General features: G+C 28.9%; 2 protein-coding genes across 4 annotated transcripts; one reads left to right on the top strand and one right to left on the bottom strand.

Annotated features, from left to right (window-relative positions):
* Positions 1-47: 47 nt before the first annotated feature.
* LOC110654816 (uncharacterized) lies at positions 48-4,366 on the bottom strand. Of its 3 annotated transcripts, none has more exons than XM_021810931.2 (9): positions 3,823-4,362; positions 3,605-3,697; positions 2,060-2,164; positions 1,810-1,962; positions 1,623-1,721; positions 1,250-1,378; positions 920-1,099; positions 594-710; positions 48-448 (listed from the first exon to the last, which is right to left on the bottom strand). In XM_021810931.2, the coding sequence occupies exons 1-9, from the start codon at positions 4,177-4,179 to the stop codon at positions 269-271; spliced, it is 1,413 nt and encodes a 470-aa protein (XP_021666623.2). In that variant the 5' UTR covers positions 4,180-4,362; the 3' UTR covers positions 48-268. The 3 variants fall into 3 exon arrangements, with proteins under 3 accessions (XP_021666623.2, XP_021666624.2, XP_021666625.2); XM_021810933.2 differs by having other exon boundaries at positions 282-448; positions 594-684; positions 3,823-4,364; XM_021810932.2 differs by lacking the exon at positions 1,250-1,378 and having other exon boundaries at positions 3,823-4,366.
* Positions 4,367-11,059: 6,693 nt separating this feature from the next.
* Positions 11,060-12,512, top strand: LOC110654815 (ethylene-responsive transcription factor WIN1). The gene is made up of 2 exons (XM_021810930.2): positions 11,060-11,496; positions 11,633-12,512. The coding sequence occupies exons 1-2, from the start codon at positions 11,417-11,419 to the stop codon at positions 12,183-12,185; spliced, it is 633 nt and encodes a 210-aa protein (XP_021666622.2). The 5' UTR covers positions 11,060-11,416; the 3' UTR covers positions 12,186-12,512.
* Positions 12,513-17,099: the final 4,587 nt, after the last annotated feature.

Here is a 17,099-nt window from a genome sequence, read left to right as displayed (position 1 = left end):
TCGTGTGGTGAACACCATGCAGGCAAGGATTAGGAACATGACAACAATGGATCCATCATTCTTCCATCTTTGGCCAGCATAAAAATAAATGATAAAAAGTTAAAGAAAATTGCTTTACGTCAGAAACTCAGGAGCAATTCCTCAAAATCTTTTTTGTCATGATCATTACAAAGCTTGTTAAGAGAGAGAGAGAGAGAGAGAGAGAGAGAGAGACACACACACACACACACACACAATTTGCATACAAATGACATACAATGCGGCTAATTTACAGCGATAAGGAACAGGATAAAGTATCAGAACTCAGATCCCGAGCTAACTGAAGAAGGTGCTCTATGTTGATATCAGGGTAGTGCTGCAAAAGCCTCAAGTTAGCAGCAAAATCCCCACTTAACAGCCTGCTTTTCGCACATAGCAACATTGCACAACAGATCCGTAAAAGCATATCCTGCAAAAAAAAATAAAAGAAAAAATTTGTTTCCACTTAATTATAATTCATCTGGATCACCTCAAGATAACTTTAGAATGAGCAACAGTGTCAGATACTTCTAGTCCAGTCAATGATTGTGTGTATGTGTAAGAGAGAGAGAGACCTGAACGCCAGAAGGATTACTCAGAAGTGAATCCCAAATTCTTAAGATGGACTGGAAGTTGAATTCTTGAGTAAGTAGTAATGTGATCCACCTGAACGCATAGAATTGCGGCTTAACCTGGTCATTAGGTGACAGTATAAGCTTTCAGATCATGATTAAAATTAGAGCAATGCAAACATAGATCAATATGATGAATTTTCAACTGTAGAAAATTTTAGCAAAAATAAAATACCTACTATCTAGTATAAATTACTCAAAAATACAGAAATTCTGAAAGCAATATTTGGTATAACTTGCGTGTTGTAATTGCATTCACTTTAATTTACCTTGGTTGTGAACTCAAGATGCCGCCACAATTCCTCATCATTTTCTTTCAGTAAGTCTGTCAATCGGGAAAGGGTGGATAGGATACCAACTGGACTATTATCCAACTGTGTACAAAAGTGATCCATTGAATCACTCAGCAGTCGAACAAAACAGGAAAAACTATCTGCTTCTGCATTTGCCTGCATGATTTAACAAGGGAATAAATATTGTTTTTCTCTGCTAAGGAAAATCCATAATATAGTAGTTTTATTTGTTTTTTTTTGAACAATGCAAGTTTAGAGTGTTTAGACATCTAATGCAGATAAGAACTAAAAGGATGTATGTCTTACAGCATTCTGCTGGTCAGTGTCAGTACTAAATACATAGAATATTGGTGCCAAGACTTCATTCATGCCTTGAACATAACGAATAGCAGGATTTAGTTTTGCAAAAAGGAGAAGAATATTCCTCATAGCATCCTGCAGTTGAAAATACCTCATAAATTTAGTCTAGGAGAACCCAATCTTGTATCCTTGTTGTTACTACTACTGCAATTTGGCATAGAATTTTGAATTTCATCTGGCGGCTTAAAAAACAAGGAGATAGAGAAGCTGCCACAAAAGAAACTAAGAACTTCTGGTATGCCTTTCAGCTTGAGCAAATAATCGTTACCAGCTGATAGAAATAAAATAGAGGAGAAAAATAATGGGAGCACAAGTATACCCTGTTTTTCCGACTGAATGACGAGTCCCCTGAAAAGAATTTAATGTTGGGGTGTGTACGCTGCAAATCACGCTCAATCTGATCTGCAATCTCTGTATGCTATAAACAAAGCATTCATCATGATGAGCAGCGGCTCCAGCTAAAGCACAATGAGCTCCAGACTCCTTAGAATGGAAAAGAGTTTTACCTGAAAGTACTGATGCCAAGCACTACTCTTACCAACACTCAAGGGGTGATCTTCATGAGAAACCCCATGTCGCTTAAGTGGTCCAGCAACATCACCTTCAGCATTCAGCTCATCAGAATTCAATGAATCATCATTTACCCTATTGAGTTCTGACTGTCTAGATTCAAGATTTTAGTTAGTGCATGGAAATGGTCAAAGCACCAACCAAAAACCACCAACTGATAGAAGTGCATAGCAATCAGCAACTTACGGGACTTGATAGAAGCTCCTCTTTTAGCTTGGCATATTTTTGTCTGTTCTCAGTCAGCTCCTTTTCCCACAAGTCACGAGTAGGAGGCAAATAACCTAAGAGAAGCTGTCGGCAGTTAAAAAAATGCAGAACATTCAGGATTCACTCATAACAGCAAGTATTTAAAGATTTAAACTGAATTTAGTATTGGTTGTGACAAGTACATATACGACCCTATATTTTATAACAATCCAGTAATTTAATTTTTTTTTTTCCTTATAAGCAATTCAGTTGTTGCAATAATATATTCTCATACAAACAGCATCAGCAGTATGCCAAGTTGTTGTGACAACATAAAGATGCTTGCAGCTCTTTATTCATGCTGCAAAGGCAATTAGGTTGTAACCTTGCCAACATATCATGTGCATCATATATTGTTCCTCGAGCTATATTAGATAAAATATATATATATATATATATATATATATATATATATATATATATATATATATATAAGCACCAAATACAATAAGACAAGAAAGGAAGCTATAACTATACTGACAATAAACTTTGTATTCCACTAGCTATTTGTAACATAAATGTTCTGTACAAAAGGATCTTCAAACTATTCAAAAGATGATATGCTTTCCATTGCCTGTATACCAATCATAAACCACCTGACACAGATTGATATAACACTCATCCTTGTCTTTGTTTCTTGCAATCTCCTTTTATTAGTGACCAACAGCCATGTATGCATGGATATTTCCTTTCGTCCAAACATCCAAAAGGTCAGCACAGGCCAAGAATATTGTTGAAATTACAATATACGATTATCCAAAGTAGAAAGATTGGAATTCCCAAGTTGAATGATTTGACTATGAGGCATAGACTTTGTCTAAGCTTATGTCCGAAATAAACATGGAAGACCTTATGCATGAGAATGCAATCACCTGGCAGGGAGCGGTCACTTAGGTTAACAAAGGTCGTTAACTCTTCAAGTGCTCAGTGTAAGAGTAGAAATCTGGCACCCAACTTGAGCAATCCAGAGTTGACAATTATTGTTTAAGCATATGTGAGCAGGTGACGTATTCATCCTTTAACCCTAAGCCTCTTGATATTGAATAATTGAAATTCTATAATCAATCTGATCTTGCTAAATGTGGGAGAAGAAATCAGATGGATATTGGAGATCCCAAGCCCCACACTTAACATTGACACATTGTTGTCTGTGAATTGATGATCAGACTCAAGGTTCCTCTACAGTCCTTGAAGATTACCCAATCACAACATTACCAAAATAAATTCTGCTACGTCATGACGCTTTCTGTTGGTTTTTTTAATTTATCAAATTAAAACATTAATACAAAATACACAATATTCATGGTTATGGAGATTTTCCCAATTATCGCCACCATACGAAGCATTCATTATAATATAAACTCAAAGGAAAATCCACTGGTCAATTGCTGCATTAAATCTTAAAATTTCTCAATTTACCAAAATAAACAGCAGATGTAAAGAATTATATAAAGCAAAATAAATGGCTAAGCAATAAAATTCTACCTTCCAAGTTGCTGCGCGTAAACCTCCTCCCTCAGGGAGATCAGTACTAGCAGTTCTCCTTAACTTCTCTAAATTTATTTCCTTCTTAGAAAGCTGACCAGAAACAAAAAATAAATAATGATGATGATAAAAGCACAAAACAATTGGCTCAAGCCTTAAGAAAAGCCCATTAAATTAACCGCATTAAAGAATAAGATAAAAGAGTTTCAATGCCTTACCTCATGTTCAAGATCAGACCTTTTCTCGTCGGCGGCGAAAACCTCCATCACCGAAGCCTGACCCGGTCCATCTTTGTCGGATCTTTTCCGGGCCTTGGCATCCTCTTTATCCATCATTTTCCCATTAAGGCCAAAAATACCATCATCGCCGTATTCATAGTGGATTTTGTAGTCACTCTCCTTACCCAATGTGGCCCCATTGGGCTGAATAAACTCGAGCTCCTCTCCGGACTCAACAACCGGGTCGTACACGCCATTTTCATCTACCTTATCATCAAGACCCGCGACCAAGCTTCCAAGCCGATCGGGGAAGACACGGCGAGCTTTGTCAGGGAGCTTGAACTTGCCTTTAAGCATGGTGACGGAGGTGAGACTGAGTCAGTGGAGTTGAATAGTGTGAGTCCGTTTTGTCGGTGTGCGTGGTTGTTCCATAGGAGAGGTTTGGGAAAAATGACAAGAGTGAAGAGAATCTGTAGGAGGGCCATGACTCGGGCTTAACTCGATTGGGAAATCGGTGTTTCTCTTGTGAGGAGGAGTGGTAGTTAATCACCGTTGAACGGTAGCTGTACCAGAGATTCCACGGTACCGCTTTTGTTCTAGGCTTTTGGGAGCGGCCCATTTGTCTTTTCCTTCACTTCCATGAAAATTATAAGTGCTAATCAAAACCTTAGGCCCAACCCTGCATTACAAATTTTTGTGGGAGACAAGTCCCAAGCCCATTAAGAAACAATGAATATAATAATATTATAAGCTCAATAAAAATAAATTGAACAATCGTTAAATTTTATATTTAAATATTTATTATACACTTTAATTAATTTATATATATTTTAAAATAAATATTTAATTTAATAATTAGCACCGATATTTTTATAGACATGTGGCCACTAAATATTACAAACTTAAGTTATTATTTTCATTTTAAATTTTAAATTTATAAATGAAATTTTATTTATTATTTTAATATCATCTCTCTTTTTTATAATTTACATAATAACAATATTTAAAATTATTATATCAAAAAAAAAATATTCAATCTAAAGATTTACATTTATGTAATTCTCATACTCAATCTAAAACTTATAAAAATATTTAAAATTTAATTATATTTTTATCACAAAAATTAAATATTTGTTTGTCCTATAAATTAAATTTTAATTAATTTTAAGCTAAAATTAATTTAATTAATTTTGTCATTAATTTTATTTTATTAATTAAATTAAATGGTATTAATTAAATTAAATGATATAAATTAATTATTAGTTACTTGAGTTAGAAGTAAGAGAGTAGGAAGTTATGGAACAGAACCAGAAACTGTGAGGCAACTGTCATGAATGTGCATGGATCCAATACAAATTCAAGAAGGTGCTAAGAGGGACACCAACAATAATTCAAATTGACATCAGCCAATTTATCTTTGTAATTATTCTGATATTTTTCAATTCCCAATCTTTTTTTATCTTCAAGAACTCCTTTCAATTTCAAGTTGTGTATTTTTCAGTATTTGTTCAATTAAATTCTAATTTCATTCTAATATATATTGCATTCATTTGTATGTATTTGAATTTGTTCAATTAAATAATATTATATCAAGAAAATACACGATCTAAAAATTGAAATTAATATAAGCCTCATTATCATATTTTAGTAATGGCAATTAACTTGAGTCTCCTTCATTATAATCTTGTTTCTGTCTCATATAATCATTTATGGGACAAGTGTTCCTGTGTCAAGTTGGAGAAGAAAAATTGGGTTTTATTAATTATCGGGTGTATTATATAGATGGTATCTTAATTTATAAGTATAAAATCATTGATATTTAATTTAAGTAATATAAAAATCTCATTTGTGATTTTTAGTAGTTGATATCTAAGTTATTTGTACTGATGTAGTATTTATCAAATTGAAAAATTATATTTTAATGGATTAATTGTTTTGGGTAAATAATGTTGAATTTTTTATTTAAAATTTAATATATATATATATATATAATTTAAAAAAAATCTTTTTGACCCAGTAAAGTTTGTTCCCTATTTTTTGGGAACTAATTTTATTTGTTATTTTTTAACGTTACTTGCTTGCTACTTTTAAGGATTAGTGATATAATATCTCTGATTAGTGGATTAAAACTATGGATTTTTTAGTCGTTGAAAAATACATATTTTTTCTGTTCATGAACCACCCATTATCTTAACGTACTCTCCACTAAATTCCATCTAACATTTAATCTTATTTTCTTCCATCTATCACGAATTGATTATCATATATTCGTTCTATATTTATTTATTTATTACATCTTCAAGTTTTTTTTTTTTTTACTCTACCGAAGGAAATAATTTTTCTGTCTGATATTTTTGGATATATCGATCAATAAATTCTGAGCATTGAGAATAATAGGTTCGGGGAACTCTTAGCTGTACACAAGAGTTCCAACGGATTGAAGTATCTTACGAGAGGGACGTAGTTGATTGATTACTCGATACAGACAAGCCGTTTCCTCTTAAAGGGTAGTGGTGCTTCAATCCACAAATTTACAGCTACTCTAATCCTTTTTTCTCTTTATTTTATATTGTTATCATTTGAATTTTATTATTTATTTATTGTCCATATTTACAGTTTCTTATTTAATCTGGTTGTTGATTTGGTATTAATTTTTAATTTTCTATCAAATAAGTTCTAGGTTATTGAACTATAGATTTTTGCAATTTGAATCGTCAAAGCTATAGGATAAATAGAAAACAAAATTAAAATTTTTTTTAATAAGTATCAAATTAATAGATATAAAATATAACTTTTAATATAACAAGTGTCACGTCAGTAAAAATAACCTAAAAACTAGCTATTGAATGTTATGAGAATTTTATAATTTAAATTAAAAATTAAGAATTTTATATTACAAACTAAAATTTAAATATTTTATTGTTACATAACTTTAATTTGACATACATATTACTGCACTGAGCTAATAATTCAATGCTAATTATTCTTTATAAACTCATAAAAAGTATATATATATATATATATAGAGAGAGAGAGAGAGAGAGAGAGAAATGCCATAAGACGGAGATGAATGAATAGTGACAGGTCACTGTTTAATGGTAAGGGGGTCATGGGTTTTACATAAGTAGGTGTAAATTAAATTGGAACCTCTTTTCTTTGATGGCAATTTGCTTTTGTATAAGAGTCCCCATCACACATCCATGTGAGTTTGCACTCACAGCTGTGATGTTATTAAATGCATTTTCATCCAGCAACAATGGCTACGTGGTTCACCCATCAGCCACGCAACCACTGAACCAATCCTCCATTCTCAATTCTTAGGAATTCTGGTGATTTACATTTGGAATTTTTCCTTCTTTTGGGAACATTTTGATTTTGAGTTGGGTTACATTTCCTTTTTTATTTATGCATTAAATTAATTTTACTCCACTGAGCGTGTTAAAATCAAAAGTTGAAAGCATTTTGCATGGCAATTTTAAATATTATGTGCATGCCTGCCTGCTATTTACAACTACAGCAATACAGATAGAAGTGGCTTTATTTAATTTTTTGCAGACATCTTGCCTGCTGAAAAGTACAAACCTATACTGTTCAGAAGCAATCAAATTAAATTTATACCATCATACATAGGTATATATGATCAGAAATGTGGGGCAATATGTAGTTATATATGGCCATAAGTTGTATATATGCTTTTTCTTTGGGTAATTTTTATAGCTTGTGATTAAACTTTACCTTAGTTTCACTATTGTCGTTGACACTTAAAAAAACTCGGCTATTTTAACTATCATCTACGTCTATCACAAAAATATCAATGTCATCACAATGATCTACTTCTCAGAAAGATAAAGAATTTACTCTTTACCGATAAATGCTGAAACTGCATTTATAGATATCATACTGTAATTTATATGAATTTTTTAATAATATGAAAATCTACTATTAAATAAAATTCTTTAACTTTTTCTTATAAAATTAAAAAGTATGTATTTTTTTTAAAAATATTTTTTGTCTGGAAATAATATATATATTTTTTTAATTTAAATTAGAGTGTTTGATTTGCGGTAGAGAACACATGCGGATGATGCCGTTGGCTGAAGCAATGTTAGAAGATGACAGAGGGTGGCAGCATTATCTCCTAGGCCCCAAGACAGTAGCAACCCACATGCTCAGAGTACAAATCTTCCTGACGATGATTATAAGATTATAACAGAAGCCTTAATAGTCTCAAAACTGATTACATCAATTAGATTCAACTGTCACATTAATAATTAAATGATTCAGTATTAAGATATAACACACATACTGTTAGGTACGCAAAGACAGTTTATGAAATTAACAAGAAAGCGAATGTGGGCATTCTGAAAAATAAAATATTTAATTTAATTTTTAAAATTGTCAAATTTTCGAATTTAAATTTTAATTAAAATTTAATAAATAAAAAAAATAATTACAAATATTAAAATTCTAGTCTCAAAGGTTATAAGACCTCATATGGCCAGGGCAATGACCATGTATCATAAAATGTAATGTGATTTGGAGACAAAAAGAGCAAATTGAAGCTTAAATAAGTGTTTCATTGGTCCTAATATATCTTCTCAATGTATATTTTGGCTTTGCATTTGATGGTGACTACTGCCCAAGCATGTTCCTCTATCACCATCTGCTAGCTCTTAATTTTATAATTTTTCCATCAACAAAAAAAGCACAATAATGAATATTATTAATTGCTTATGTTTTCATGAGAGAATTAAAAATTTGTTGGTTACGATCGATCAGATTAGTTCAATAGTATTGAAATCGTTTCCAAAATTATAATATTTCAAATTTAAGTTTTCATTTTATTCCATTAAAAAAGAAAACTGCTAGTTAGATAGAATTAATCAATTCTTGTTCTAATATTTTTTTTTTCATGTTAATATTTTAGAAAAGAAATAATCAAAATTTCAATCATTACCTTCAACCCAATAGCTTATAATTATACTTATATCTGTTAGTTTTTTTAGTAAAGAATTTAAAGAGTAAAAAATTTAAATTTAATTCTATAAAATGAAGGGTAAAAAAGTTATGGTGATCAAATTAATTATATTTTTTTTGGGCAAAAATGCAGTTAATATTTGTCAATTCTTGATTGGTAATATGTCAATTCTGTTTAAAATAACAATTAAAGACATATTCAATGATGGTTGTTGCCTTCATTAATTGCACCAAAATTAAAAGGAGATGTTCTTATAATCTTAATTGATATATTATTATAATAATTAATCTTATATTAAGAAGATAATATATTTTATTTAAAATTATATTATATTAATCTTTATTAATTGATTATATATATTAAATTATAGATAAAAATATAAATAAGAATTTTTAATTAAATAATTATGAAAAGTTGGGAAATTGTTTTTCTTTTCAGCATGTGAATTGATTTATTATCTATAAATACAAGTAGTTTATTACAAAATATAAAATCGAATTTCTATTCTTTTAATTAACACTTGCAAATGTCTCAATGTCCAATAAATTGATAGATAAAACATTCCTTGTTCAATTTTTATCTATCGTTTAAGATTTTTAAAATGTAATTAAAAAAATAATTAAATCACTTAGATTATAATAAAATATTGATTAATTTGATCAAATTACCTTTTATCTCACTAAATCAAGAGAGCAATGTGATAAGATGTGTTTCAAATAATTGTATAAATAGTTATTATATTTAGTAGAAATAAAGGTAAAATTAAAAAATAAATTAATTACTACTCCTTAATTTTCTCAAAAAGATAAATAATTATAGACAAAATAATTTTTTTAAAAATACATAAAAATGTGGGCAGAAGGAGTATATAGCTACACCAATACATCATTTGAAACATGTGGTGGATATATTAAATTCCTTTAATTTTATTTTCAATTAAATTCCTTTAATTATGCTTTCAATTTGAAACAATTAAATCTCTAAGATTTTATTTTATTAATAAAATAGTCAATTAATTTAAATTTTATATTTAAATAATTATATATAGTATATTTAAAATATAGAGTAAACTATTATTTAGTCTCGGAGATTTGCTTAAACCTATAATTTAGACCTTAACACTTTAATAAGTCTATAAGTTAGTCCCTTTCGTTAGAATTTTCTTTAAATCACAATTAATTCTAGAAAAATATGACTGCAATATCTTCAATTATATATTCAATTTGAAAACAATTTAATTCCTGAGGTTTTATTTTATAGAAAAAAAAATAATTTTCGTCAAATTTAATGGTAATTCTAACGACAGGTACTAACTTATAGGTTTATTAAAATATCATAGACTAAATTTTTTTTTTAGTATTAAAAGTATAGGGATTAAGTTATAGGTTTAATCAAATCTTAGGTACAAAATTGTCTATTAAATAAAGCATCAAAGACTAAATTGTCTATAAAATAAAACATTAGGGGCTAAATTGTTGTCATAGTAAAAATAGAGTTAAAAGTATTTTGGTTATTTTTGCTAGAATTAATGGTAACTTAATTGAAATTCTAATAGTAAGTGTTAATTTATAAGTTTATTAAAATGTCAGGATTAAATTATTTAGTTTTAAAACTATATGGACTAAGTCATAATTTAAGCAAATCTTAAAGACTAAATTATAGTTTATCTTAAAATATTATATATACTAATTGGCTTCGTTTGTTAAATTATTTTCTAAAAAAATAATTTTCATGAAAATATATTTTAATTATTTTATTGTAATGTAAAAGTAATAATATGTATATGTATCATTAGTGTTTTCAAACTTTAATAAAAGAGAAATTCATTTTTCTTAAAAATAGTTTAATTTTTCTTTTAAATTTGTAAAATATTTTTTATTAAATTATTTTTCTTAGCACTTTAAATGCTAAAAATGTAAAATATAATTTTTAGGAAAATGTTTTTCTGGAAACGAACAAAAACTAAAAATGATAAATATATAAATGACCACACATAGAGAATAGGAAGGCATATTCCTCCTATGATGTATAAGTATGTATATACCAACAAGAAGCAGAGCCAAGTGGCAGTCAATGTAATGCAAGACTAGAATGGAAAAGGTAAAGTGAGATATCACAGTCAAAGGTGGTCCAACGCTGGATCAAAGTGTCAACTAGGTCTTAATGAATTTTTAACTACCTCTGGGTAAGGCCTTTCGTCAAGCACGTTACATACAACTTACTAAGAGGGGGAGAGAGAGATGATTGAAGTGAAGACAAGTCCCATCGGTTTCAATGTCTTTACCTTTTATCCTCGGATGGATTTTTATGCATGGAATTCATCAAAGGTAGAAAATACAGTAGCCAGGGAATGCCCAGCTAGCCACTAATTGGGTAGGTAAAGGTTTAATGTGAAAGGGCATAAGAAAGGTTCATAGGTATGAGAGCTTGCCTAGTACAAACCGTTTATTTCGCCGACAATTATGTACGATTGAATTAGCTTTACCCTTCCATTCCTCCTCCCCTCTCTATATCTTCTTCTCTGAATCTCTTTATGTACTTCACTCTTCTCTCTGCATTTCTGTACTTTCCTCAGTCCCAGCTAAATCATTCTTTCTTTCTCTCTCTCCCACCAACATGGTGCAATCAAAGAAGTTCAGAGGAGTCAGGCAGCGTCATTGGGGTTCTTGGGTATCTGAAATTCGACACCCTTTACTGTAAGCTCTACGAACTACAAGATGTTATCTAAATTGTCTCATTATAAACAAATGCTTCTTCTTTCTTTTGCTCTCTCTCTCCCTCTCCTTTTTCTAGTCGATGTTATTGTGAAATGATATATAAATACATGTGCAGGAAAAGGAGAATCTGGCTAGGCACATTTGAAACGGCAGAAGAGGCAGCTCGAGCTTATGATCAAGCTGCAATCTTGATGAGTGGCCGCAACGCTAAAACAAATTTTCCAATATCTCAAACCCCAAACGGAGACCCAAAATCCTCTGAACATTCCCCAACTAGTACTAATGCTGCTGCTCCACCCAATGGTCTATCTGCAATCCTGCACGCCAAGCTTCGAAAGTGCGGCAAAGCACCATCTCCGTCCATGACGTGTTTGAGGCTTGATACTGAGAACTCCCACATTGGGGTGTGGCAAAAGCGCGCTGGACAGCGCTCTGATTCCAACTGGGTCATGACCGTGCAGCTTGGGAAGAGAGACAACCAAGTTTCTGATGGTACATTGCCATTGGCAGAGTCATCTGGGACGCTACCGGGTCCGGAGTTGAGAACGGAAATGGATGAAGAAGAAAGAATTGCACTGCAAATGATAGAAGAGCTTCTCAACAGGAACTGTCCAAGCCCACCATTGGGTGATCAAGATGGTGATGATGATGGTAGCTTCTATCTTTGAATTTCTTGTGGGTTTGGTTTCTTAATTTCAGGGGAGCAATGTGTTTGTATTGGTTGCATGACACTTCCTATTAGCTGTTGAGTTGCAGGGTCTTAGTTTGTGCACCCAAAGGGAAGAAAAAACCATTAAAAAAAAAGGAAATATTGTGAATTTCTACTTTATTTGCAATATTTTGTATTATACATCCATAAATAGAATGGGTGGAGAGGAAAATTGATCATAGTGAAGAGAAATTAAAACCTTCTGCATGCTCTCCAAGAAGGCTTTACCAATTAATTATAATCCTCGTTGCTGATCATAAATAATAATTAATGGAATTAGTTGTGATTTCTGTTTACTTTATATGTTAATTAGTTGTTTAATATATATACATATACATCTTCAATTTTTCTACCTTCGTTTTTTTAGAGAATATATCTTCTCCTTTGCTTTTATCTTATAAATGCAAAAGTAAGTATTAATTATTTTTATAATATGCTTATTTTATGTTATTTTATATCCATCACATAAATTACTAATTTTAAATAAATGATATTATAATTATATCTAAAACTATAAGAAATTCAATCATGAAAGTATTCACAGACATTTTATTCTTAAATTTGATAATTTTATTTAAATTCGAATCCTTCTTTTTATAAAATAAATAAAGTGTTAATACCAATACGCTGTAACTCAATAATACTAAAATAATCTTAGAGTTAGGAATTTTCGAGTTCGATAATGATTTTTTATTTTATTCAGTTCATATTTTGCTTCTCTCATAATGCTGCAGAGATAAATTTGCATATAACAGAAAAAAAAAAAAACAATTCGAAAAGAATGGTTAATCCATTCAAATGGGCTTTTAAATTTGTTTTATAGAAATTTTAATTTTAATTTTAAAATTTTTTTAAATAATTAAATTTAAAATGCATGAATTTTAGGTGTGTAGTATTAGAGTCATCTCTAAAACTATGATATCTCTAATTAAAATCAATAATATCAGATTTTATATATAAATTATTCTATATTCTATATTTATATAACCTTATTTAAATTTTTATTTTTTTAACATCAAATAAAATTACCTATTGTTAAAATTCCTTTTTTTGGGTAAAAATTGTAGAAAAAAAAAATCCTTTTTTTGTAGTAATCAGAGACTTAAATCTTTAATTAATTGTTAATTTTATCCATGTTTATTAATATTTACTGTTATTTTATGGAGTGAATACAGTAAATTGAAAAAAAATAATTTACCTTTATTCATATTTGAAATTCACCGATAAAAATAAAAATAAACCTCCCATGCATTATGATTTCAAGGTTTAATCGAAGCACAATAATTTAAAAGAAAAAAATTCTTACTCCCATGCATCTCCAAGTGCAGCACATGCAGACGCAGGTCTGGCTAAATATAGATATTTATGGAAACTCCAATTGAGATCAACGACTTTAACACTGTTGAACTAAATCATATGCTTTGTCCGTTTCTCCTGTGTTTTTAGGGATTTAATTAAGTCGTAGCTGTAGATAGCGCAGTTTATATTAAGAGAAAGATGGGTGTGATAACTAAAGAAAACGATATGTCGTATCACAATTCACCAGCACACAGTTCCATTTTCACTTACTGCTTTACGTGCTGCCTTTGTGTACAGCTGCATGTCCCATGCGCTTGACCATAGTTTTTTTTTTTTTTTAATTTAAATTTTTAAGACCAATCAATATAAACTTCAAATATTTTCGCTAATTGACAATTATATTCAAATATTATAATTTTGGATTATACATCCAACTTAATTTTAAGCGTGTGAACAATTGTATACAAAACTCAAAATTTTAGAGTACATTTTGTTACACATGATAAAATGTATTGACTATGATTTTTATTTTTTTTTAATCAATTAGGTGGACAAAATTTAAAATCCTTTAAATTGATTTTTAAATTTTAGCTATAATTATTCTCAATTTATAAATTAATTTAATTTGACAATGAATAAATGTGATATGAACATTCAACTTCAAATGGGATCAAAGTTAAATAAACCCAAGAAAATTAGTTAAGTTTTAAATTATCAGTGTCCCATTATTATTAGTTATTGTACATGGTAGACTTGTAGGACTGCAAATACTCTAGAAATATGCCGACCTAGCTAGCTATCTTAGATTAATGGCTTTTTTTTTTAATGACTTATTGGATTTAATAGTTAACTAGATTACTATGTTATATAAACCCAACCATCAAGAACCTACTAAAATTTAAAATATCTTGTTGGGTATGTTAAGCAACCCATCCACAGTAGATAATGTTTTTTTCATTGCTATTAATTATATATTATTCTTATTATGTTTCATTAGTGAATGGTTTATGGTGGAAAATGATGATAATTTGGAAGTAGTGAGACCTTTGAGGTCAGCTTGGTTGGTTGATCATCAATGTCTCCAGTGTTTGATTGGATGTTATAAATTAAATTGTCTGAGAGCTAAGTGTATATGGTCCCAAACCAGCCTCACCAAAATTTTGTACAACTTTTGAAATTGGAATTCAGTGCTTGGCTATTTCATGGTCCCAATGCCAATCAATCCTTGAAATGATTGCTAAATTATGAAAAGGATTGTGCTACTTCAAAGGATTTGAATATCAAAGGCATCTAACCTAGGATAGGATATCAACTTGACACATGTCAAGTGAGTGATATATTTTTAACTATTAAATTAAATCAAACTAGTTAAGCGAGAGGTAATTAATGGCTAACAGAATACACCTTCCGTCCCATTTCAAGTATTTTTTAAAATTTTTCACAAGAATTAAAGAAATGATTAAATAATATTATTTTTATTAAAAAAAATATTAGTAATCAATTAAAATACCCTTATATTTAATTAGTATAAAGAAATGTGCTAAAAATAGAGATAAATGTATTGGAGATAAAAATAGATAAGAGTAAAAATGGAAAAAAAATAATTAATTTTTTTTTAATTTTTTTAAAAAAATAAAATAAGATATATATTTTTTTTAAATATCATTTAAAATGAGAGGAAGTAACAAACAACAAAATTTTAAACAAAACACTATAATTAAGGGATAAGTTTAAATTAATAAACTCATAAAGAGGAAAAAAAATTAAAATGTGATATGCTCTTTCTCTTTCTAATGATTAATCCAAAATAAACAATTTGTCGGTGACTATAAGGCCATGGCAAATTGGGAACCTCTAGATGGTCCCTTTTTAATTTTTGCCTAGGGTTAGATGATGTGAGATTGTCCCATTAGTGCACTTATGGATAGAAATAGTGGAGATTACCATATCACATAGCTAGGGTGAGGCAATGGTGTGTATATTTTTAATAAATAGTGTGTGGCTATGCACATGAGGTTATTAATCTCTCTGAGCTGCCAATTGCCATATGGTCCTGTACCTGTAGGCTGCCTTGGCCATCCTTTTTATGCTATTGCTAGTCTGCCTTTAACTTTATTGGAACAATTCAATGTTGAATAATTTTTTTAATAATTAAAAATTCCAGTTAATTATCAAATCAAAATAAATTGTAAATTTTATAATTATGAATGAAAAAATAAAATTAAGGCATAAAAAAAAGTGATTGGAAGTTTGTTCACCTAATTCTTTTGTTTTGTTCTCCAATATATATATATAAAATATCTTCAGATATAAATAAAATGAGTGTGGCTATAAAAAAGTTGAAATTTATATGAGAATGAAGTTAATGATTATTATATTTAAATTTATATATTTATTATATATAATTTAATTAATTTTATATAAATATTGATATAAATATTTAATTTAATAGTTAAAAAAATCATTTTAATATAAGGTGAAGATTACATTAGATGCATCCAAACATAAATAAAGAAGGCATTGCATGGGTATTAAAGTTCTTGCAGAAGTCAGCTTAACTTCTCCACACCACTTGCTTGGAAATCAGAACTAAGTTGAGAATGGCATTCATGGATGGTAATGAATTGACTATCTTTGCTCGATCATTTCATTTGACTATGCGTCTGTTTAGCATTAAGATTGAAAGATAAAGAAGGACAAAAATTATTTTTAAAAAAAGAATATTTTAAATATTATTGACAAAGAACTGTTTTGTTTTTTAGGTAATGTTTATTTCATGGAAAATATTTTTCACATTTTTAAGCGATTGTGACACTCAGAAAAATAAAGTAAATGGAAAATATTTTCCTAATCAAAGAGAAAACTAAGTTATTTTTATGAAAAATAATTTTCTCTTTTAAAAGAGGAAGTCATTTTTTATTTTCTAAATTTTAAAAATTTTATTAAAATTTTTAATTATTTATAGATACATGATATAAATACATATTATTAATTTAATATTACAACCAAACAACAGAAAATATTTTTAAAAAAAATATTTTTCATATAAAATATTTCTTATATATAAAATATTTTTCACAAACAAACAAGATCTTAGTGTCCTCTTATTAAATTTAATTTTAAATTATTTTTCAATACCTCTAATTAGTATATTTAAAAATATATTTTTCTTAATATTAGCTCTAATAACAATGTCAAATAGGCCATAAACCTTATTAAAGTGAGTTTAGGTATTATATAGTAATATTTAAGACACGTTCGAGTTTAGAAAATAACTCCCATATTGGATTCGGAGCAAGTTTAAATTTTACATATTGGACACTTAAACTCATTTATATAAATAATTAATTAAATATAAAATATATTTTTAACAATATTATATATTTTATTTTAAATAAATAAATTTGAATAATTTATAAAATTATTAAATTTATATGTATATATATATTATTAATAAAAATATATTTTATGTGCATTATTAATCCAAATATATAATTAAATGAGTTGAGATATTATTTAAACAACAATAATTAAGTTATTTTATGTATCACTAAATAATAATAATAATAATAAT

This window comes from Hevea brasiliensis, chromosome 17 (assembly GCF_030052815.1).
Source record: "Hevea brasiliensis isolate MT/VB/25A 57/8 chromosome 17, ASM3005281v1, whole genome shotgun sequence".
In the NCBI taxonomy this organism is placed as follows: Eukaryota; Viridiplantae; Streptophyta; class Magnoliopsida; order Malpighiales; family Euphorbiaceae; genus Hevea; species Hevea brasiliensis.
The sequence above is the reverse complement of the archived record's forward strand: the minus strand, read 5'-3'. Positions and strand labels throughout refer to the sequence as shown.